The following is a 25,085-nucleotide window of genomic DNA, read 5'->3' on the forward strand; positions in this document are numbered from 1 at the left end:
AAGTAGCAGGTCCTCCAGGCACCCCAGCCCTGCTCAGCCCTATGCAATGGCTTCTAACTGCCATTAGAGTGAACATAAACACCATAGGTTGTCCTGAACATATGGGCTCTACCAATCTCACCAGGCACACCTAAGAACGCCCATCCACTGCCTTTTCCTACCACTGCCACAGTCCTCTCAGATTCTGGAGTGTGGTTCATCCCACAGCAACCAAGACCTGTAGGCACCAGTCTTGGTTCTGAAGCACAGAGTTGCCCCATTACCTGTTGCCCAGAACGCCCATGCATCACCTCTTATTAGTGGATGTTTCTCTAGGCACCTGCTGAGGCCAAGTCCCCTTCTACATTCATCTGGAACTTTCCTGGGCTACATTTCCACCTCTGCAGAATACCTTGATCAGCCTAGGAGCACTTCAGTAGGACGTTAGCCCTACCAAGCCAGAACCCCGACTGTCTAAGCCTCGCTCCGCTTAGCACACTTCAAGTAAATGTCTCTTGCACTGATTACGTGATTCGTACGAATCATATGAATCAAATCCTTGTGGACTGAGTCACCGAGTTCCCTCTGCAGCTATGCACCTTCTTCAAGAAGCCACTATGAAAAACACCATGGATGCTCCTGCAGGGACCAGGCCTTGGCCCCTTTTTCATGCCTTCTTTAAATGCCTGCAGCTCAGGATAAATAGAAGCCTATGTCTATGGGAGTTTTTCTCTTCAATCTCAAGTCCTGTGTAATACAACACACACACACACACACACACACACACACACACACACACACACACAAATATCACCCCTCCTCCCAGACCTTGCATGTAACAGAGAGGCTACTGTATGTAAAAAGCCAGCTGCCCAAACTGAGAGCGTTAGCATCTCTAAGCATATAGAAAGATTGGATTAACTTGCTTGTCCTTGTGAAGACATTAATATTGTTCTGTCACAGAGAAGCTGAAACCCCCAGTAAATCTCCATTTGCAGGCAAATTTGTAGATGCTAAGTGTAGTCATAATAATAGTGCTGTAATTCTTATCGAGCATGCTCAGAGTGGTAGAGTATTTATAGCATCCTGTTCAGTGCTACACACTTGGGGACACAAATTACAAACTCCTAGAGTTTGGGAGAAAGTTTATTAAAAAAAAAAAAAAGAGCGACAATAGGAATAAAATCTAATTTGGGGGGATTATGGTGAGAAATTACTCAACCAAATTAGAAATCATTTTTATTCACTTCACAGATGGTGTCCAGACAGACTACAGAGAAAAGATGGATAGCTTTCTTATAAATGGAGCTAACAGACTATCAGGTGCGTATCCATTGCCAACTTTTCCAGAGGGAGATTGGAGTGAGAGGTCTCAAACACACACACACACACACACACACACACACACACACACACACACACACACAAATTAAATAAAAAAGCAAAAAAAACCTCACTAACCCTCAGCAACAAACTTCACTTCTCATCTGCGCACCTGTGGCTCACTTGGGCTCAGACGATCTGAACTTATGACCCGGGCCCAGGTGACAATTCATATTCAGCTGTGCATCACAGACTTGTGGCCAGCAGATCCCCACAGCACGTTCTTCTCATGAAAGTAAACAAAAGTCACAGGGCAAACCCACACACAGCAGCACGTTTCAAGCTTGTACCCTGACCCACCACCCTCCCATGTCCAGGAGGCCAAAGTAAATGACATTCTCAAACTTAAGGTCAAGGGACAGGAAGCACACTTTGCCATGATGGGAGCAAAGCAAAGATCTAAATCTAACAGACCATGATGAAATGTTTAAATCCATGCGGGCGCTCTCACAAAATAGCATGAGACCAGCTGCCTTATGTACAACAGAAACCCATTTCTCACAGTTGTGAGGGCTACCATGTTCAAGGCAGATTCACTCTCCATTTCTGGACCATATACAGCTCCCTGTCCGTGAACGCAATTGGTAAAGTATGCAATCGGTAAAAGAGACGAGGGTAGCCCTCAGGTACTTTAATAGGAGCATACCTTTCATTCTGGAAGGTTCTATCCATGGGACCTCACCATCTCCCAGGTGTCTCAATTCCTAACGCCATCAACTTGGAGACAGGGTTCCAACGCCGGAAATTTGAGTAAACACAAACATTCATATCATTACATGGATAATTATTGTGCAATCAAAAATGGAGTCTGTTGTAGAGGGCCATAATTCTCCAAGTAGTGATACACGTTGTTGTCTTGTCGGGTTTGTTTTTGTTTTCTATAGTCACAAAAAAAAATGAGGTGGGGTAGGGGTTATAGCCGTTTTCTCTATCCACTTCTGGCGATGATGGCAACTTCTCTTTGGGGAACTTCATTTCCTTCTATATAATGCAAGTGAGGCCCATCAAAACAAAACAAAAACCCAAAAAAACTAAGGTCTAGAACCAAGAAAAGCTAGCTATCCCTTTGTCGGTTCTGATTAGCTCAGTGGTGATCATGTGATCTAGCACGAGCCAATGAGAGCTAAGCCTGGGCCTTTAGGTGTAACTGCACCAGCATAGCACACAATAGTTTGGGTGACATATCCGGGATACATCATCTCATTGGAGGCCTTTCCCTTTCCATGTTGAGCCCTGATTTGGGGGCATTATAACTGCATCACCCAGAATAAGCATCACTCTCTAAGAGAGGAAGAGTCGCCCCCATGCTGGACCCTGCCAAGATCTCTCTATCACTGGGTGACTTCCTACACTCTTAACTCTGGAACTCGGAAAGCCGGATACTCATTGTGAAAGCCTCACTATCGTCATAGCAACATAGTTAAATTATAATGTTCTAAAAAATTTTTAATGCCACCATTTAAATAGAAGCCGGAAATTTTTCTTAACTGCATTAAAGAAGTAAACCAAAAAGAGATTCCAAGACAAGTAAATTAAATGCATAAGTGTTAGCATTATTTGTGTTGGAAAAACAAACGTTGCATGCCGGATAATAAGAAATATGAGTAGGTTGATAAAAAGATTGGGTATTTTTCTGTAATTGACTTTCTTGCAGCTCCAATTAATAGTGAATTTATTATGGGTTCTGCATCGTGCTTGGAACACTGAGTCTTCTGTCTTGAAACCTCGGGGCAGATAAACATTTTAGGTGATTAAAAAAAAAAGCACATTTAGAAAATGATGTTCTGGGAGCCTGCGGGAAGCCATCCGTGCCATTCTTCACAAGTTCATTATAGAAGATGAATAAATGCCGTCGAATTAACTTTTCTTCCTCTCATAAATGGCGGAAATGGAGAATAGAAAAGCAAATAGTGAGGCATGACTTGTTCTCCCTCGGCCCTGATGGGAAGGCTTATGGCTTCCGTCACAGGCATAGGAGGCTGGGAGTCGCTGCAGTCATTCACGCTGAGACTTTTGTTCGCTGTGTGGAGGCCAGACATAGGAGGAGAGGGGTAAAGAACGGCAGCTAGGTCTTTCTCCATTTGCCCTCACGACATCCTAATTGTTTGCCCTCCCTGCTGAACCTGGAAAATTCGAGTCTTCAAAAGTCAGGGCCATAGAATCCTGCACCACCCGCACTCTAACAGCTCACCTGCCTACCTGTTGCTGTTACCTCTTGTTAGCATCTCTGTGCAGTATCCAGCCCACCCACCAGCCAGAGGACCCACTCCTTCTAGACTAGTGGACTGCAAGCCCCTCTGTTCTTAAAGATGCTGTTCTTTTCCTGAGTCTGCGCAGGAGGAAGGATCGCACCACATGGGGGTAAAAGGAGGCAGGTGGAAAACATGAAGCTTCTGAGGGCCCTGCTTCAGCCAACCACACCCTCCTCACTTCTGCAAAGCAGGTCACAAGACTTTAAGTCACACAGCAAAGAATACAGAGAGGGGAAAGTAAAGAATGGGAGTTTTAATTCAATCAGCTTCCTCTGCTTTCATAAGCATCCCTGTGCCAATGTATCTGTTTATTCAGTATGCACTAGGTAACAAATAAATCAATAAATACTTACAAAGAACAAAGTATCTGTGGGGCTCAAGGTATGTAGAGGTAGAAGACACACCAGGAGGTCCCTGTCACATGACAACAATGAACTGGTTAAACGAATAAAAACAACTAGGCACTATTATAACCACCATAAAGTAAATGAATTAATGAGATGGTGAAGGGGGAGGGGAAAATTTGGAGAGTGAGTGACATCCCCGACTCCATTTGTATACTTGACTCACATAAAGAGCCAGGCCTTGGGAGTGTTAAGTGTGAACTGGCTGTTAGATGCTTAGGTCAGGCAGGAGGCCAGGGGGACAATGATAATGTGTCTAGCTATAGATGGAAGATCCTCCGTGTTAGTTCTGGTATATATTGATTAAGGCTAAATAATAATAAAAAAAAAATAGAAGTCCTCTTCACTATCTGGTGCCTTAGTTACAATGTGTTTTCCCAGATTTTTGTGTAGGTTCAGGCCGGTAGAGTGTCTTGGCAATCGGCTGGGAATAAATTAGACATCAAGACACCTGATTCAATGTCAATGAAATACCTCGAAGTAGGGTATCCCTAAGATATGTGGCTTGTCTCCACCCTTAATTCACAATGTAATGATGTGGCAGTGGAACCCTTAAGGGAGATGATTAGGTCTTGGGAACATTATCCCTAGGAGGAATTAATGGCAGTCTCTAAGGATGAGTTAGTCACCTGCAAATGCAAGATGTATGGGGGTCGGGGAACAAGCCTGTTTTCTGTATGAAGATCTCTCTCTCTCTCTCTCTCTCTCTTTTTCTCTCTCTCTCTCTCTCTCTCTCTCTCTCTCTCTCACGATTTACCCTGTTTTTATGCAACAAGAGGCCTTGTTAGACACAAGCACTGTGCAGTTTGGATTCTCCAACCACAATAACTTGAGGCAGATGAACCTCTGTATATAGCAGTCAAAACAGGTACTCTAATATCTCACAAACCTGGATCAAGACTCAGAGGGATCAAATTTATCATCAAGGAGAAAAGGGCAAGTAAGACAATGAACCATGGAACGTAGATAGTAACCTGCAGGTGGCCAAGATGTCTAAAACTGATGTGCTAAACCCATGAAGGTTGTGGCTAGCTACCCTTTCCCACAGTACACCATGAGAGGACCAGGCGGTGTGAAAACAAGATGGACAGTACATCTGCTGGCTGGACTTATCAATACATAGCATTAAATTTTATGGGATTTAAAAACATAACATAGTAAGTTAAGTTTCTTTCTCTGAAGGCCAGAAAAACATATAAAATATATGGCAAAGCTGACATTCTTGCTGCAGGGGGCTGGGGAGGCGGGGTGTCGGTAAAATAAAAACAACACTAAAGTTGCTTGTACTACCATCACCCCTTCCCTATCTCCCTTTGCCTCTTTCTCAACCCCACACCCCAATTGCAACCTATCACTGAGCTACAGTGCCATCCCAACAGAAGAATGTACATAGAAATGCAGGTCTTTGGAAGCAGATGATCAGAAGACTAAAGTAATGGACTCCACATCCTGAGCCGTAGCCCCAGGCCTCTTGTCTCTGGGTAGTGAAGTGACCTCCACTGAGGACAGTAAGAATGAAGACAGATTACGTTTGAGGCTGACTATTCATTTTTCCCCCCACTTGTTTTTAAATAAGAAGGCTTTTGTTTTGGTTTTGGCTCCTGGGGACTTTGTGTGTGGCTCTCTTTCATTTATAATATTTTCAAATGATAGTTTCCTTTTTTCCTTTGCCCTCCAAGATGAATAGACAGAATTCAACTGACATTGACTTTTACTAAGACAAATTCTAGATTTATTGACCGGAGAAATAAATATTAATAGAGGTTAAATTGGGGTCAATTTTTACTCCAAGAGATGATAAATCTTGATATATTGCTCACGGTTGGCTGGTCAATATGTTTCTCATGCCATCCAGGTAACCACTGAGAAAACAAACAGCTTCCCAGATAGACTCCAAGAAACAATGTCTCCCCAGCCCCCACCCCGTGAGCCTTAGACTCCACCTGTGAGAGAGAGCCTAGGATGCAAGTCTCCTTTCACCAGCTCACTGTCCCAAGCTAGAAGCAGAACCCAAATCAAGCCATGTGTCTCAAAACCTCTCCACCTCTCTCCCTCCCTCCCTCCTCTCCTTCCCTCTCTCTCTCTCTCTCTCTCTCTCTCTCTCTCTCTCTCTCACACACACACACACACACACACACACACACAACACACACACACACACACACACACACATACACACACACACAGAGGAACACACATACCCCTCATTCTTTTCAGATCACACACCACAGTAAAATAAAGGTCTAGAAGGCGTGTAGAGAATCCCAGCACTTGACTTAGGGAGTTTCAAATGCCTCCTCCATGACTCTGACAGTCGCTCCCTGTTTCGGCCTCGCTCTTAAAAACAATGCTGACCAATCACTCCTTTGGACACATTTGGACTTCTAGAATTTCCTCACACTTACACAGGCACCAATTTTACAAGCGTCTTTATGCATGAACTCATTTATTATGGAAAATTACCCCCATAAAGCAGACATATTGTTCTCCAGTATAGCCATGAGATAAGGAAACTGAGTTACAAATAAGTTAAGAAATATGTCAAAGATCACATAGCAGAGGTCAGAGTCCTGAGTGAGGCTGCACGTCTGCATTGTCTGCAACCTCTCCCCACAGTCTGTCACACAGGCCTGGCACTGAGGCCACAGCTGTGACTAAGGCATCCGGGAACATAGCCTTGTCCTTGCACATGTGCTTTTATGTGCTCAGAGGATGAATGGTGTGTGTGCAACACTCATTTAATGCTGCTCACGGCTGACTGATATGGATTCAGGGGCTTTTCTCTGCCTCTTGATCTCTTGAGCTTTTCCACACTTCCCTCCAGTGTGTGTGTGTGTGTGTGTGTGTGTGTGTGTGTGTGTGTGTGTAAGATTGTGTGGGTTGTCCCGGACCTGCAAGTACTCAAAAATGAGTAAGGAGGGCAGTGTGTTACAGTCCACTGCAATTTAATTTTTTAAGATTTTTATTATTTTAAGGATATATTTTCTTTCTGTCAGTGCCCACCAAGGTTATTAGATTACCTAGAACTGGGGTTATAGGGCATTGGTGAGCTACCTGATATGGGTGCTGGGAACCAAACTTGGAGTCCCCTGGAAGAGGAGCAAGGGCTCTAAGCCACTGAGTAGATGAATCTCTTTAACCTCAAGATTGTGTGGTGTGTGTGTGTGTGTGTGTGTGTGTGTGTGTGTGTGTGTGTGTGTACAGGCTTGTATGTGTGTAGGGTGCCTTCAGAGGACAGAAAGAGATGGTAAATCCTATGGAATGGAGTTAAAAGCAGCTGTGAGCTGCCCTGTGTGGGTGCTGGGAACTGCGTCGTGGCCCTCTCTACACCATCTCTCCAGCCCCTGAATTTCCATTTAAATTGTTCCTTGACAGAGACAAGCTGGAGATGGTCAAGAAATCCCAAGAAACAGTTTTCCATTTACAAGGAGCAGAAAAGCCAGAGGAGGAAGAATTCAGGGTTGTCAAGGAGTTACCTCTGAGTAAATTAGGAGTGGGTTCAGCTATTGGTAACAGAAAACCTGGCCCAGCAATATATGAGGCAGAGGCTCGTCTGTTTAATTATGCATCGGAATATTTATTGGTTCAGTTTTCTGTAATGAGAGGCCAGGGAGCCAGAGAGATAGTTCAGTGGTTAAGAATATACTACTCGCTCTTTCTCTTCCGGTCCCAGGCACTGTGGGAGCAGACATGGCTAAGTCCAAGAACCACACCACACACAACCAGTCCTGCAAATGGCACAGAAATGGCATCAAGAAACCGCGGTCACAAAGATACAAATGTCCTAAAGGGGTTGACGCCAAGTTCCTGAGGAACATGCGCTTTGCCAAGAAGCAAAAGAAAGGCCTGAAGAAGATGCAGGCAAACAGCGCAAAGGCAATGAATGCCTGTGCAGAGGCCATTACGGCCCTTGTGATGCCTGAGGCCATTAAGCCCAAGATGCCAAAGGGCCCCAGCCACAAACTCAGCCGGCTTGCGTTCATCGCTCATCCCAAGCTTGGGAAGAAGATTCGAAGCTACACGAGTGACAGTAGTAGGCTCTACCAACCACAGCCCAAGGTCCAAAGCAAGGCGAAAGCCGCAGCTAAGGCCCAGGCTGCAGCCCCAGCTCAGGCTCCCAAAGCTGCCCAGGCCCCTGTGAGGGCCCCATAGAAAAGGCTTCTGCCTATGTGAAGACAGATGGACTGGTGTGACACACCTACCTACACACTATTTACAGACGACCAGTGTCCTGTGCTGTTTTTACAAATAAACCTGAGGCAAGCTCAAAAAAAAAAAAAAAAAAAAAAAAAAAAAAAAAAAAAAAAAAAAGAAAGAAAGAAAGAAAAGAAAAGAAAGAAAGAAAGAAAGAATATACTGCTCTTACAGAGGGTGGGAATTCAGTTCCCAGCACCCACAGGAGGCTGCTCACAGCCATTCGTGACTCTGTATAACAAAGAGAAAGAGTATGGAGACATGTATAATATCTATGTTCATATGTGCACAACTGTACACTTGTCCAAACATATTGTATCATTTTACTCAAGAGATAGCCAACTATGTGCATATTAAATAAACATCTAACTTTTCAATCAGCCTAGGCATAAAATAATCTCAGGGCTATTAATTTCATTCCCAATACTTAGAATTTGTGATCCAGTTTAGAGAAATTAATTTAACCTATGAAATTTACTTTATAATGAATTTTCCAATGAAAAGTATCATAAAATCTCTTCCCACCTTGTCTTCACAATACTGGTGACTGCATCCCAAGGCAGCTCTCTCACGCAAGGGGTCTGATGTTGACCAGAACTTCCATTACATTAACATTATTCTGTCCATGAAGATCACGGCGAAGCAAGGCAGTGGGTTCCTTTTCCATCTCTAGAAATCTGAGCCTCTGAAGTCAGGTGTAGCCAAACTCAAGATCTCGGTGTGAGTGCTTCTCATTAGGCAGGCCTGGCGAGTGTGAGTGGAGCCACACCCATGCCTTGGCCATTGGTGCCCTAGCTGTGTTACAAGGAAGCCAGCTATGGTTTGAACAGGCATAGTGGCACCCTGTAGTGATAATTTTGGTTAAATGTGGATTGTGAGCATGGTTTCATTTTAATACCAGGTGCGGGATATGTGGCTACTTCAGACTGACCGAAGCAGTGACTATGATCTGTCTGGTGCTCCGGCAGGGGTGAGATTTTGCCAGCTGCAGATAGTTTACATGAGGGATTCTGGTGCCTCTTCAGAGGGTATAAAAGTGCCAGAGCCCCAAGAGAGGCAGTGGCTGCTGCTGCCCCTGCTGCTGTGGCTGGCTGGAGACATCCTGACTAACTGACCACAAAGATCAACCCTGCCCAAGGGGCTGGGTTCCCCTAATCAGCAGGAAGTAGTCTAATGATACTGATGCCCCCTTTCCCCTCTTACCTTCTTTCTCTCCTACCTAGTGTTGGGGTTTGGAAGGGACAGAAGTGGTGTAGGAGGTAGGAACAAGAACCCAAGAAAGTAGCCAAAAGCCAGGCTACAGCGGCCTGCCTGTGCGCTCAGTGGTGGGATCTCATCACTCTGGTGGGGACTGCAAAGTTGAAACAAGAAATTCTGTGTCTTGTAAAATGGTAACAATGTAACCTTACTTTGTATAGCCAGCCAGGCTGTCTGAGACAAGGGAAGACTCACAGGATGTCCAGGGCAATTTCAGTACATGCGTTCTATTCATTTTTTTTAAATAAATAATTTATTAAAAGTGTGCCTGTGGGGCTGGAGAGATGGTGGTGTTTAAGAGCACTGGCTGGTCATCCAGAGGTCCTAAGTTCAATTCCCAGCAATGACAGGGTGGCTGACAACCGTCTATAATGCGATCTGATGCCCCCTTCTGTCTGATGCCCTCTTCTGTCATGCAAGCATACATGCAAATATACATAAAATAATTTTTTAAGAAAGCGTACCTATGAACTTTCAATTTACTGAACTATTACTTGACAGCTACTTCTTAGCAGCAGTCAGATACTTAGACCTATGTTGTTTGGTGTGGAGGGCGGGGAGAACAGGAGGATATTACACCTAAGGAAATGAATGGCTCCTAAGTAGCTAGAACCATTGGAGGACAAGTAAGTCACCTGGGACCCAGACCCCAAGTATGATAGGAGTTTAAGACAAAGAAAATTCCACTGTGGTAAAGGAACAAGGGAAGGGTGAACTCAACCCAAGTCTGAAGTCTGCGAACTGGGACAAAAGACACAAGCAAACCCATAAATGTGGCTGCTTCTAGAGACAGAAATGTCCTGCCGCAAGAAAGCTTTGGTAAGCAGCCCACGGCTATACCTCCTACCCAAGGTCACCGAGGAACCAATGACTCTCCCACCGATGCTGTTCCAGCCTTCCTCAGGACAAAGCTGCTGCCAAGGGCCCATGGAGACCAGCTGAAAACGATCCAGAGCCTCAGTGTAACAACAGAATACAGCAGAGAAAGCTTGCTTTCCTGAGGAACCTGTGATGCCACAGAAGAGAAACACTTTTGTAAGTGGATTTAAAGTTATTTTAAATACATTGATTTGCTTTGTATGTATATGTATGTGGGGGGGGTGAGAGTACCATAGCACACTGGAAGAGGGCCAAGGGCAGCTTGCAGGACTCAGTTCTCTCTTTGCCAAGGATGGAACTCAGGTGTTCAGGCTTGGCAGCAAGCACTGTAACTCTCTGAGCCACCTCACCTTTCAATTCTGACATTATACTGTCCCTACAGCTCTATTGATAAAATTTTCCTGTTGGTTATTTTACTGTGTTTCATCTTGAACTTTGATTTTTAACGTCAAGCAATGCGAAGGATACAAAATAAAACGTATTGTAAGACCTTAACACATCACAGCTGACCACTCTGCCTGAGTCTTACACACTTTCCCTGTACACACTGCCAATGATATTGTAATGACGACATCTAGTTTACAGAGGAAGAAACCAGAGCTCAAAGACAATTACCATGCCCCCCATAGCAGACAGGGTTCAACACAGGACTTACAGCAAGCAGATCGCCAATGCTCCGGGCTGGGCTTGCCCCACGGTGCTTTCTCTCTAGTCTGTAATTGGGAGTTAACGCCCATAACTGAGCCAAGAAAGTCTCCAAGGAATTCCCTGTGTTCAGCTACCAATTCAAGGAAGCAATCCATTCATTCTTCAGGGATATTTTCAGTTTTGTGGTCCAGATTCAGTGTCTCCAGCTCTCCCCTTTCATCCGTTCCTGACCACGGTGTCTCTTGCCTCTAATCTCCAGGATGGACTAAGCATTTAAACCATACAACCTCCCAGGAGCCTTCTCAGCCTAAGCCCCAAGTTTCACTGGGCTGCGGCTTCCCAAACATCAGTCAGTTCCCACAAAGCCCGTCAGCTCCCAGACGCTTATGAGTTCAGATCTACACCTAGTGTGAGGACAAAGGACACTGATGGACACTCACACTGAACCCCAAATACCCTAACACGGAAGCTTTCTGAACAAGCGTCGGCCTCCCACTTGGTGAGGCCAGAAGCACACGCTTCTGTGTGCCGTTGCTGAGCAGTTCCTGGGCATCTCTATGTCAGTGCCTGGTGTTTTCATCTTCTTCCTGGTGTTATTCTTCCTTTCCAGGTGTAGGCAGTGACAAGATCGGAAGCCTCCTCCGTGTGACCAGCCAGCACCTTCACCCGTCTGTGATGTTCAGTGGTTTTCAGGAGAAACGTACTAGCGGTCTCTTCTAGCTTCAGCTGTCAATCTAGCTAAGGGTGTTCCGGTTGGGAGATTGTCTCCATAAGATTGGTCTGTGGGTGTTTGTAGGCGTGTCTGCGGGTGTGTTTGTGGGCATGTCTGTGGGTGGGTCTGTGGGCGTGTCTATGGGTGTGTTTGTGGGCATGTCTGTGAGTGTTTGTAGGCATGTCTGCGGGTGTGTTTGTGGGCATGTCTGTGGGTGGGTCTGTGGGCGTGTCTATGGGTGTGTTTGTGGGCATGTCTGCGGGTGTGTGTGGGGGGGCATTTTTTTTTTATTGCTAGTTTATGAAGCTTACTGTGGGCAAAGGCATCTCCAGACAGGGGTCCTATGAGAAATCTAGCCATGTAGAAGCTAGGCAGTGAGCCGGTGAGCACCATTCCTGTGAGGTTTCTTTTTCACTTCCTGTTTGAGCTCCTGCCCTGACTTCCCTCGTGATGGACTTGTGATACAGAAGTGTAAGCCAAATAAACTCTTTCCTTCCCCTAATTTGTTTCTTATCGGTGTGTTTTATCAGAAAAAGAAACGAAGAGATCGCCCACGCCTTGGCTAATATGGCTCGGACTGAGTGAGGATGCGTCATTGGGGGCTATCTTCAGGATCTCATGCCTTCCTTTGCATCTAATCGACACGGTTTCTCTGTGTAGTGCTGGCTGTTCTGGGTTGCCTCTGTAAATCAGGCTGACCTCAAACTCACAGAGATCCACCTGCCTCTGCCTCCGGAGTGCTGGAATTAAAGTCTTGTGCCACCACTGCCCAGCTTAGTTTGTTTGTTTGTCTAAGATTTGCTTTATTTTTATTTTAAGATGTATTTTTGTTCGTGTATATGTACGAATGTGTATGCATCATGTTCATGCCTGGTACCCACTAAGGATAGAAGAGGGCATCAAATTCCCTGATTGGAGTTGCAGGAGCTTTGTGAGTTGCCATGTGGGTTTGAGGACTAAGATGAGGGATGTCAGGCTCACCTGACAGGTTTATCTACTCAACCATCTTCCCATCCCCATAACCCATTTGGTTCATCTGTTTGTTTTGTTTGAAAAAAAAAATGTGCTTTACCATCTCCATAGCAATAGCAACTGGAATGTTATCTTGCTGTTTTGTTATCATTGGTGGCGGGGGTTGTTTTTGAGACAGTGTCTCTCTACATAGTCCTGGCTGTCCTAGAACTCACTATGTAGACCAGGCTGGCCTCAGACTCACAGAAATCCACCTATCTCTGCCTCCCAAATCCTGAGATAAAAGGGTGTTGTTTTGCACACAGGACAGAGAAAGACAGTAAGACTGGTGAAAAGAAGGAGAGACATGTGATTTGGAGCTGGACAATAAATAAGAATATCACCCATCAAAATTAACTAGATACAAAGTCTCTGCACCTTAGTGAACTTAAATGCAGTTTTTAAAAATTGAGCCATATTGGGGCTAAAGAGATGGCTCAAAGTTGAATTCATGCTGCTCTTGCAGAGGACTTGAGTTTCAGTGTCCAACAAGCATGGCAGGAGGCTCACATCTGCCTGTGACTCCAGCTCTAGAGGGACCTAATGACTCCGACCTATGAGTCACACACACACACACACACACACACACAGAGAGAGAGAGAGAGAGAGAGAGAGAGAGAGAGAGAGAGAGAGTGAGTTCCATAATTTTTCAAAAAGGAGAATATTTTAAAAATTTAAGCCATGTACAGTGCCTGCTGTGTATTCACTGCTGTCTGGGAGGACTGCTTGCAGAATTCACATGGTTCTTAGAAGTCTCTGTCCTCCAGCTGTGCATGATAAGAAGCCATTCGGCCTATGAACTATAGCTTGTCAGCTTGTGTTCTAGAAGATGCTGCCTTTGTTTCCCATGTTCTTTATTATCAACTAGGGTAATGCACTCCAAAAAGTTCCAAGTAACTAACTCAGGGGTGATTCTGTTGGGTAGGGATTGAAATTACTTCTGCTATAGGAGGAAAATTAGCTTAAGGTTACAAGTTATCATCACACTGTGTGCCTTCCCTGCACTTGGGTCAAAACTGGCGCTCTCAATCCAGTATCATTCTTCCAACATCAAGTACTTAATTCCAAAACTTGCTTTAAACCAGCTCTTCTATCTTGCTGATCCCCTCATTAAATCGATTAATAAACATTTGCGTGCGTTCACTTTCTTTGTGGATAACAATCATGTTTCCTTTTTTTTTTTTCAATTAAATTTATTTGGCCTGTACCTGTGAGTGTGAACACACGTGCCGTGAGTGTGAAGGTCAGGAGGCAAATTTCTTGGAGTCAGTTCTTGACTTTGACCTAGCTGAGGCTGGACCTCTCCTGCTCCCACTGTAGCATGGCTTACTCCAGGCTAGCTGGACTGCACCCAGCTTTTAACATGGGCTCTGGGCTCTAAGGCAGGTTGTCAGGCACGTCTACCCATTCAGCTGTCTCCCTTTCCCTATAACCTTGTTCTTTTGAGAAAATTGTGCTTGACAGTCTCCATGGTAATGAGGAGTGGGGGTTTGCACCAGGGACTAAGAAAGACAGTATGGTTGGTAAAAAGAGGGAAGGATATGTTACGTAGAGCTAGAGAGAGGTGGCCTAGTCACATGACCTTGGCATGTGGAGAAATGTTGGCCTGGCAATGGGAGCTTGGATTGTTGGAAGTTTGTGTAATGTTTGTGTGTGTGTGAGTATGCACGAGTGTGTGTTTTCAGAGGGAGAGATATCACCCATGGGACATGGTCACTCCCAGTACAGGGGGCAGATTTGAGATATCCGAGCTGGAAGTGTATCCAACTGCTACCCAAGCCCAGGCAAGGTATCGTAGTGCTTTGCTAGGGTTATGGGGTGAAGGAAATGCATACGTTCAATGTTCTTTCTGGGGTCTAATGAAGGTACGGAGTTGTCCAGGATACTCGGTCATCCCTTCCCTCATCTGTTACAGTTGATTCTGCGTGTGTAATGACCATCAAAAGGCCTACAAAGTCAGGAGAAGTCCTTGTGGCCACTCACGTCTTCCCTGCTTGTGTCTCTACATCTACCTGTAGAAGCTTCCAGCTGAACAGGAGAGAGTGTGTGATTTAGCACTCACTGCTACTGAGTTAAGAGTCCTAGAGGTTTTTAGCTGCAGTAAGAGTCATTCATGAGGAACTGAAATTCAGATGCCCAGAGTTTGTCCTTATAGTGCACATATTTATGGCAGTAAAGTACATCCAGAGCACTCTTTGCATATCTTTCAACCTACATCCTTGCCCTACTATCCTGGAAGCTTTCTTGACTCCCTCGGTTAACACTGACTGTCTCACGCTGGGTGATGCTGATGCTGACTGCCTCCACTCTGGGTGATGCTGATGCTGACTGCCTCCACTCTGGGTGATGCTGATGCTGACTGCCTCCACTCTGGGTGATGCTGATGCTGACTGCCTCCACTCTGGGTGCAGATGTCATACTGTTTTGCTTCACTGTTAAATCCGGGGAGCCATTTGACTATAGCCCTAAATGTATTGCATCTGTTTTAAGTGCTGTTAAAAACTGGCAATGCCATCAGATTTCACTGTGCATTCCATGCAGGATATTCCTGGGAAATTATGGAATGCCTCTAGTGAATAAAACATATTTAATGAATGAAGAGGTTAGTGTTTCATAAACCAAGAAAGTGTAAACTGACTTCCACTATCAACAGTTTAAAATCAATTTGGAGGCATTTGGAAAGCATTTTAAAGAGCAACTAGACATCAATAAAATTTAATTAATTGGTTCTATGGATGCACATGTAAATTGGGTGTTAATTATGCTAGCAATGCTCTTCCATTAAAAATTAAGCTCATGATTAGTAACAGAAAAACAAGCCATCTTTCTATAAACAAATCTCATTCTGTTGTATCTGAAGCCAGCCTTCGGTAATTAAATCATAACTGCATTTCCTCAGATAAGTCTGAGCTCTGATGGATGGATGGAGAGTCGTCCAAGTGATCTCCACTGGGCTATTCCATCAAAACAATTGATAACGCTGGAGATGAGCTATGTGTGGTTGAGCCGCCCTTTAATACAGAGCTATTGAATCATTGGAAATTCCTTCTTATCTAATTGACACCAAATAAAAGAATGATCAACCACCGCAGGAGATGTGCTAAGAATCAGTGATCTTTTCAGAACCGATGACGCCTGAAGATGGAAGACCTGGGATAAGAGGTCGCAAGCTGGGGGATCCAGGTCCTTTCTCCCCTTCTCTCATTCCTTCTCCACGCTCCAAGATGAGTTCCTCTGCTCAATGATTAAAATACAGGGTACTCTTTCTAGATAGACAGTGGCTGAACTCTTGTGCTCCTTGGGAGTCAAAAATCTAATCTGGACTCAGAGCTAAAACCAACCTAATGAGTTTCTTAACTGACAGAGCCATGTTATGCTTCGGGACCAGAAATAGAAAACGAATACTTGGAGCCCTGGTGGTTTTCCTTTTCCCAGTAGACTTTTCCAGGGGAAACTGAGTCCATATGCTTCTGGTCCATCTTCTCAAAATGCATCGAGCTGCTGCTCTAGTATCTGTTCCAATGAGCCCTTCGGTGTCACTTTTTGTAGTTATGGAAAACTGGATTTTCAAAAAAGCCAAAGGTAACTCTCTCACCCCCAACATCTAATGAGAGAGAAAGGCAGAGACAGAGACAGAGACAGAGACAAAGACTGACAGACAGACAGACAAACTGACACACACACACACAAAGGGGGAGGACTTCTTCCCAAACCAGGAACAGTGTGGAAAACTGCTCAAGTTTTCCCTGACTAACTTATAACACCTTAGTTAGAAAAGGAAACATCCGAAGAGCATTAGAAGCATCTCTGTTTTTAGGATTTGTTTGTTTTGAGACAGCCTCTCCCTGTGTAGTTCTGGCTGGCCTGGAACCCACAGAGATCCACCTGCTGCTAGCTCCTAAGTGCTGCTATCAAAAGCACACAGCATTCCACCTGACCTTCAAGTCATCTTTAAGAGGGTAGCCTCATCTTCATTTGAGGCTGGTTTCTCCTTTCCAAAATGCTGTGGTAAGGGGAGTCCAGTGAGAGGAGGGAGATTCACCCACCCACAGGGCAAAGTACTTAAGAAAAGGACGTGTAATATACGATTTTGAACACTGTTTATATTTCCTTTCTATATATTTATTTTTATGTTATTTGTATTTTATTATACTTATTATACTTCTATTTGCCTTTAATAAGATTTTAGTCAAACCCCATATTTTGTTGCATGCAAAATTAATGCATTTGAATTAAAATCTTGGCCCTCAATTGTATAACATATAGAAGCTTGCACATACTTCTCTGTAAAAACAAATGTGTATGCAACACACAGCTCCCACATATGTGTTCTTATCATGACCCAGTTATCACATTCAAAGAATAAAAAATAAGGTAGTGTTGCCACTGTTGAACTGTCCAATGCCTCACTTGTCCCAAGTTGTTCTTTGAAGGTCTAGTGACTGATATCTATAAACATGTAACAGGAACGAGAGATAAAGGCCTAAGCAACTCGTTGGAGATCAGGAACATAAAGACTATTTGTCGCTTCCTTCTTCTAGTTCAAGTCCACTGGTAGCTACTTCTTAGGAGGCAGTTTTGTGCCAGCTTCCAGGTTTTAGTGAATGAGAAAGACTCCTTTCATCTTCAAGTTGCAAGAGGGAGGAGGAAAAGATGTGAGCCACAAAGCCACAGCAGCCATTAGATGAGCTGAGAGTTCATGTGGACGAAAATGTGGGACTGTATACCAATAGGGGCTGGAGAGACAGCCTAGCCAGTAAGGTGATGATCGCCGTTCAAGTAGGAGGACATGAGTCAGATGCCCAGCTCCCATGCTGTAAAAGAAAAATGCAAATGAGGAGGTGGGTGTCTGTAATGTCCACCATGGGGAAATAGAGGCAGGAGGCTCACTGTCCAGCCAATCTAGCCAATCAGCGAACTCCAGCTTGAGTTAGAGACCTCGGCTCCAAAGGTGAGGTGGAAGACAATCGAGGAAGACATCAACATTGACATCTAACCTCTGCAATACATGCACACATGCACGTGTACACACACACACCCACACCCACACCCACACGAACACATAGGTCCATAGGCATAAAAGTAATAAAATTAAGAATTTTTAAGTGTTAAAAAAAAATGAACTTTTAAGTGTATGCCAACAAAAGGTAAGACATTATAGTCAACCAATGAGGAAAAAATATCTTATAGGACGAGAGCCAGTTAGCCAGCCTGGCAACAGTTACTGACAGCAAGTTCCTAATAGGGTGGGATAGGTGAGGTGCTTAGAACGCTGGATTTAAGAAGGAACTCACTCCCATGCAGTGAATTGCAGCCCTCTCACATGAAGTACCTCCTTTAATTTTAGACCCTGGGTGACTAACTCTCTTCACTCAAGATCTACCCATGTAACCTACCCTCTGACTCTTCCCCCTTACCACCACCACCATCCCCACTGTAAAAACACCGCCTAGTGAATCACCAGGCTGTTTCTTGGTCCTCAGCACTCCTGGATGGATCCTCGGACTCTTTTGCCATCAAGGGATAGCCTGTGACACAGTGAATGTAGACAGATGGACGTGACCTAAGTCCCAATGACGTCATGGACCACAGTCCTGCTCTACCCACCCTGCCACCATGGCACAGTGACACTAACAGGATGTACAATTGTGCTTTTGACCATGCTTACTGGCAGATTGAGTGACATGTGGCAGCTTGTTGGTCTTTCCTGATTAGCAGAATATACGACAATTCTCAAAACAAAATCTGCCTTAAAACAAAACTTCAGACCTCGCATCCTGGCTTACTACTGAAGGCAGTACAGCCACTTGCTGCATGGTAGTTTTCTAACGGCCCCTAACATCTTTTAACTAAAGTGGCACATCCATGAGGATCCCTTAATTTGACTTGTCACTTTACAGTAAGGAACTTAGAAGCACCTCAGAGGACCAATATGCTGATGAGCTCTGTCTCACACCTTCCCCTTAGGGCTTTACGGGACAGTTACATTTCATAATTTGCTGGAAATAGTTTATGCCACATGAGGTGCATATGGGAGGGAAATTGCTGTCAACTCTTCGGTCTAAGTGACTATATCAGTTTACTTTCTGAGAAGGAGAGGTCTGTGCAGAGATTTAGGGCTGTTAAGGGAACCAGGAGAGCCCATTAACTGTTTTCAAAGAAGAGCTAAAAGCATTTGCTACAAATGAGACCATCCACTGAAAGTCTCAATGAAGCCTCACAAATCGTTACCCATTTTTATAGTTGATAAAGCTGAAGTTATGGGGTGAAAGATGGCTCAATGTTATCACTAAAAATGACATGCCACAGTACCGATATGATATTGAGAGATTTACTGTAGAAGCAGGGAGGTGGGGGTAGGGGGAGAAAGGAGGGAGGGACACCCCTAGAGGGACAGAGAGACAAAGAGACAGACAGAGAAAGTACGAGAGAGTAAGAAAGTGCAAGAGTGAGAGACAAGGTGGCAGGTTGGCCCTTTTATATCTGCTACACAGCTGAAGGGCATCTGGCACACACCTGGCAGCAGCAGGCAATGATGTCATAGGTTGCTAAGCAACATAGAGATGGGCTATTGGGGCAGCTAGATGCTAACACTCAACAAACAATTTTATCCTCCTATGCCCATCCAGGCTTTTAAAGTCAGGGCCTATGAGCCCTAGAGCCTGCCCCTTTGTCACCAAGAGATCCTGAGTAACAGCAACCTTCTTCTGCTACTTGGGAATGGAAACAGGGCCTAGCGATGGGAGATAGAAGAAGTGGTAAAAGGAAGTGCAGCGGATTGAATAAGAATGCCCGCCCCCACAGGGTCATATATTTGAAGGCTTAGTCACCAGGAAGTCACACTATTTGAGAAGATTAAAAGGACTAGGGGGTGTGACTTTATTGGAGGAAGAAATGTGCGGTGGACTTTGAGGTTTCAAAAGACCACTTGGAGTGGTCTTGGAGGTTTCAGAATCCCAAGCCAGGCCCATCTCTCTCTCTCTCTCTCTCTCTCTCTCTCTCTCTCTCTCTCTCTCTCTCTCTCTCTCTCTCTCTCTCTCTCTCTCTCTCTCCCCCCTGTCTGCAGATCTGGATATAGAACAGTCAGGCTCCTTCTGCAGCACCATGTCTGCCCACATGCCCCCATGCTTCCCACCATGATGACAATGGACTAAGCCTCTGAGACTGTCAGCCAGCCCCAACTAAATGTCTTCTTCTATAAGAGTCGCCTTTGTCATGGAGTCTCTCTTCACAGCACTTGAACACTGACTAAAAGAGCTACTTTGGACCAGAGATGTTTCTGCCTTCTTCACGATGGCTGCCCATTCCACATACAATGGCGTGTTTCCCCTTTACTTGTCGGATGAAGCCAGACATCCCTTTTGTAGCTCAATGAGTCAGCCTGCCTACTCCTCGTGGCCCGGATGTTCTTGCCTCTCCCAGTGGCCCCCAACTCACTAGGAGTAGACTTATGGTACCTGGATGTCAATTTAGCTTGAATTGCTCAGTCACTGCTGACATTTTGTTAACCGCCCTATGAACTTCTCCAGCCCCAAGTAGCAGCAACTTGTGCCCTTGAAAACTGAACAGAAAACAACCCTATTGATTTTCTACTATCAACAAAGAAAAGACAATCTGTCTGTGCTGAGAATGGTCATAATGCTTTTCACCCTGCTCACCCATTCATTCTCAGCAGCCCGCTTCCTCCTGACACTGCTTGCTCTGCTATCACCTCCTGCTGCTTAAGACTCTACAAGAATTAACCCTGAAGTGCCAGCACCTGCTCAGAGTTTCCCAGTTCCTGGGTAGAAATGAGCATAAATTGACGTTATGAGAACAATTTATTTAAGTAGAGGAGTTATGAACACTCAGAGGTGACACCTGAATCCAGGAGGAATGTTGGAGTGATGAGCTGCAGAAATCTCTTTTTAGCAAAGCTACAATTTCAAAGATTGGGTCACTTGGCTCTATTGAAACGACTATTTGAGTGCAGATGGGCTGTTGCATATATAAATTAACGTGTCAGAGCATTAGAAGAATTTATCCATTATATAAGCAAGATCTCATGTAGGAGTTATTATTCTAATTTGCTAGAACTTATTTTTCTTGCAACCTGGCTTTTCAACTAGGTACTTCTTGGTAGTTTCGTTTTTGACATGTCCCATATACCAAAAAAGGAGGTATGGGGAAATGAAAAAAAATACAGGAACCTTGAAATAGCAAGCTTGGGCCTCTGGGACAACTGTAGTGTCAAAAACAGTCAATATTTATGCCTAGCAACCTTGACAATATCCTTTTAATTAAAATCAATGGAGAAATAAAACATGCATTAGAATGCACTGGGGATCGCTCACCTTGGGAGTGAGGGGACGGGGTTCCATTACATGCCCGGCATGTCTACAAGACACGTGGCCCTTTGTTGAGATACGGTTTCTACAGCTATGAATCTCTTCTTCCAGTGCTCTTTTTCCTTCAGTTCTTGGAACCACCATTTCACTTTTTTGACTCTTTCTGAGTGTGTTTTTCTTTTGGTACGACTCTCTTGAGATGGGTACTTAAGGAAAACAAAATCTAAGAAACTCAAATGTGTATGATAAACCAGATTTGACAGAGAAATTGAAAGTTCCCAGTTTAGAGACCGGCATGGTTTCCGGAGATCTTTCGTTAGCTAGACTGATACTCTTGGGTGGAGATAGGGACAGTTAGGAATATTGTCTTTACTACATCTCAGCCACGCCATCTACAAAATGAGACAAATGGCCTCAACTCAGAAAGCCTTCTCCCGAGTCTTCAGGAACATTCTGTTAGACAGGTAGTGATAAAAAAACAATAGCCATCTTGGGCCGTAGAGCATGCGTGTTTAGAATGTGCGCGACTACTCTCCCATTTAATCCTGCCCCAAATCCATGAGCTACAATCCATCACTAATGCCATGTGATTCCAACTGAAACTGGAGAGATGGAACCTCACTCAAATGTCATCTAGCTGGTAAGAGTCCAAGGTCTGAGTACGTTACCATGTCCCCATCCACTGTTAGACCCGCCTCAGGCCTAGGACGCGTTGCCTCCTTTACCCCCACCCTGGCCCCCACCCCCCACACACACACAGACTCTGAAGAGAATCCTGTTATTATGTTCCGCTTCCTTCAAACATCTCTACAGCTCAGTAGTTTGGGGAAGTGTCCCTTCACCACAGGCCATGCCCACTGACTCAGACTTCCTCACACCTACACCAATACAACTCTGCCATACATCCTGATATGATTTCAAAGGCTTTGCAGTGATGGGATGAGTTGTCCAAGAATAGAAGGCAACCTAACACCGTCCTCTCTGGCCTGGCTGCACAGATTGAGCATCAGATAAACCCACTTTATTTAAAGCTGAGCCTTATGGGGAGTGGGGGGGGGTGTCTTTGTGTTTGTTTTTCTCCTGCATCTGGGATCCTCTCAGATTACAGAAAGCTGCCTCTCCCAGGGTTTGCAAGGTGACTGTCACACTTTGTTAAAAAGCAGCCCTGCCTTATCTCATTTCCTAATCACCAAAGACAGATTGGAGAGGGTTCAACACTGGTGTTTCCTCTTCTGAGTCTGTGGCTCCTCAGTGATCTGCAAGTGTTGATCTAATTAGTTAAAACAAAACAAAACAAAACAAAAAAAAAGGTTTGTGGATGTGTTCCTCCCAAATTATAGAATGTTCTGATCAGGTGGCTAAGCAAAAGGTTGACCTCCGAGTCAGGAAGTCACTCCCAAATAATTCAAGGGACTCAACTGTTATTGTCCATGTCTGTTACTCCCAAAGAGTGAGGAAAGAGGCTGAAGCGGTCCTGAGGAGAGTGATGATAAGTGTTTGCTAGGAGCTGGTCAGCTAAGGACATTCTTCCAGCATCCTCAAAGGCTTTAGAAGCCAGGCCCTGTTCACAAGTTCTTACTTCGCCAATTTCCACCACTGGGAAACTTCCACCAGCTCTCTCTTGCCTGTGCATCCCTGTCCCCTCACCATGTAACCACCTTCTGCCCCATTGCCATCCAATCCACTGCTCTCCTCCACCCAGTACGAGCCTTTTGCCATTCTAAAGTATATGCTCATTTTTTTAAAAACCTGCTCTGATTATAACTTATATTTTAGCAAACTTTGGTAATTTCCCCCGATAAAGATGAGAGGAACATACTTTTTCTCTATCCGCTTCTGTAGTACCATGACTCCTCGGGCATTGTCCACAGAATAAAGTTAGTAAGGTACGGAAAAGTGGGAAAGGATAAGCGAGAACTACCAGAGGCGTTAAGACCTCAGAACAACATGGTGGCAAGTTCCCTGGGTTTTGCCAAGCTCAGGAGGCCAGCACACCAAATGGCCGATCAACAGGCAGAGGGAAGCACACAAAGAAGCTGCAGGGACTCTGACAAGCTAAAGGGGATAGAAAGAAAGTGATACAAACCTCTACACCCAGGTGAACTTGACGGCTGATATAAAAGGGAGCAACTCCACAAAATGTGAGCCACCGTACATGATCTAACACAGGACAGACAACTTGAACAAAAACTGACAGCTTTCAAGGAAATTGCATTGATAGTTTTAAAACTCTTTTCTCCCCATTAATTAATTTATTTACTTTACATCCCAGCAGGAACTTCCCCTCCCTCCGCTCCTCCCAGTCCCTCCCTCTTATGTCCCTTCCTTTCCTCCCCATCTCTATCTTTACAGAGAAGGGAAGACCTTGGAATATCAAGTAGGACTGGGCACATCTTCTTCTATTGAGGCAGTCCAGTTAGGGGAAAAGGATACAAAGGGAGGCAACAGAGACAGCTCCTGTTCTTGCTGTTAGTGGTCTCGCCTGTTGGAGTTGATCTGGAGCTTCTGCTTATTCAAATGTTAATTGCTTGCCCCCAAGATCCTTACTGTCCTAGAAGCAAATTCTCACATATCCAAAACGACTTTGTGTGAGCCTTGCCTCGCAAATTATTCCAGATTGGCTAATAAAATTTGCCTACAGCCAGGACTGGGCAAAAGAGAGGTAGGCAGAGCAAGTGTTTGAGGGCTTGTGGGGTTGGAGAAGGAACACGAGGGGGACAGAGGAAGGAGGAAGAAAGGAGAAGGTTGCCATGGGCTAGCATAAGCAGGAACACATGGCCAAGAGCAGCCTGCTCTGAGGATTGGCCTGATGATGCAGAAGTAGTTCAAGTGAAACATGTGCAAGCATTTATGGGGATTTTTGGCTGTGGAGTAGACAAGATACCTTAGAGGGTCAATATCTACCCAGCTCTTGAGTTTTAAGGCTTATCATGAACCTAACAGGTCTCTGTGTCTTTTATATGTATATATACATATATATGTATACATACATATGCTGGTTAAAGAATAACAGCCGCCATATTAATAGCCAACATTAATTAAAAATTAAAAGTAATTAATTCCTTCTACATATGTCTTAATAATTATATGAATCAGTTTAAACATTAATAATTTCACTACATGCACATGAGGATCAAGCTGCGCATCAGTTACATATGGGGGGGCGTGTCTATGTTGGTCCCATGGATGTTTTCTAGTTGATAGTTCAGTCTCTGTGAGCCTCTATGAGTTCAGGTTACTTGATTTTGAAGGTTTTCTTATGGTGTCCTTGACCTCTCTGGCTCTTTAATCCCCCCCCCCTCCGCTTCCATAAGATTCCCCAAAGTCTGCCTAATGTTTGGCTTGTGAGTCTCCACATCTCTCTTCATCAGTGCCGGGTGAAACCAAAGATGACAGTTATGCTAGCATAGCACAATATTATTAGTAGTGTTAGTTGTGGCCTATCTCATGGCATGAGACTCAAGTTGGGCCAGTCATTGATTGGCTGGGTCAAAGGTTTTGTGTGTGGCTTGGTGTCCCCTTTCCCTCCACTGGGAGTACCACCTGGCTGCAGGAGGTGGCCACTTCAGGCTTCTTATCCTCTGCTGCTAGGAGCCTTACCTAAGGTCACAACCATAGACTCCTGGGAGCTTCCTCTCTCCCAGAGATGCCCCCAAACCAATTTCCATTCTCTCTCCTAGCCTACCCCCCCCACCTTTTCCATACCTGATCCCCAACCCTGCTGCCCTCCCCACCCCCTCTCCTACCTAGTTCCCTCCCTCCATCTACTTTAGGTGTCTATTTTATTTCCCCTTGTGAGTGAGATTCAAGCATTCTTCCTTGGGCCCCCCTTGCTACTTAGCTTCTTTGGGCCTGTGGATTGTAGGATGGCTACCCCGTACTTAATGGCTAATATCCACTTATAAGTGAGTACATACCATGTGTATGCAATTCTCATCAAAATTCCAACACAATTCTTTACAGACCATCAAAGAACAATATTAAACTTCATATAGAAACCAAAGGATAGCTAAAAACTATTCTGCATAATGAAAGAATT

The 25,085-nt window shown here is 44.7% G+C and overlaps 1 protein-coding gene and 1 long non-coding RNA gene across 2 annotated transcripts in view; one reads left to right on the plus strand and one right to left on the minus strand.

Moving 5' to 3' along the window:
• The window catches only part of LOC311582753, a 62,220-nt gene that overhangs the window by 20,576 nt on the left and 16,559 nt on the right, over positions 1 to 25,085 (minus strand). The window lies entirely within an intron of this gene.
• Positions 7,709 to 8,370, plus strand: LOC311582600 (large ribosomal subunit protein eL29-like; the record flags this gene model as incomplete). The annotated part of the gene is made up of 1 exon (XM_084755791.1): positions 7,709 to 8,370. The coding sequence occupies one exon, from the start codon at positions 7,709 to 7,711 to the stop codon at positions 8,168 to 8,170; it is 462 nt and encodes a 153-aa protein (XP_084611917.1). The 3' UTR covers positions 8,171 to 8,370.

The sequence above is a fragment of the Acomys minous genome, assembly GCF_964271855.1.
Source record: "Acomys minous genome assembly, chromosome: 14".
NCBI classification, from domain to species: Eukaryota; Metazoa; Chordata; class Mammalia; order Rodentia; family Muridae; genus Acomys; species Acomys minous.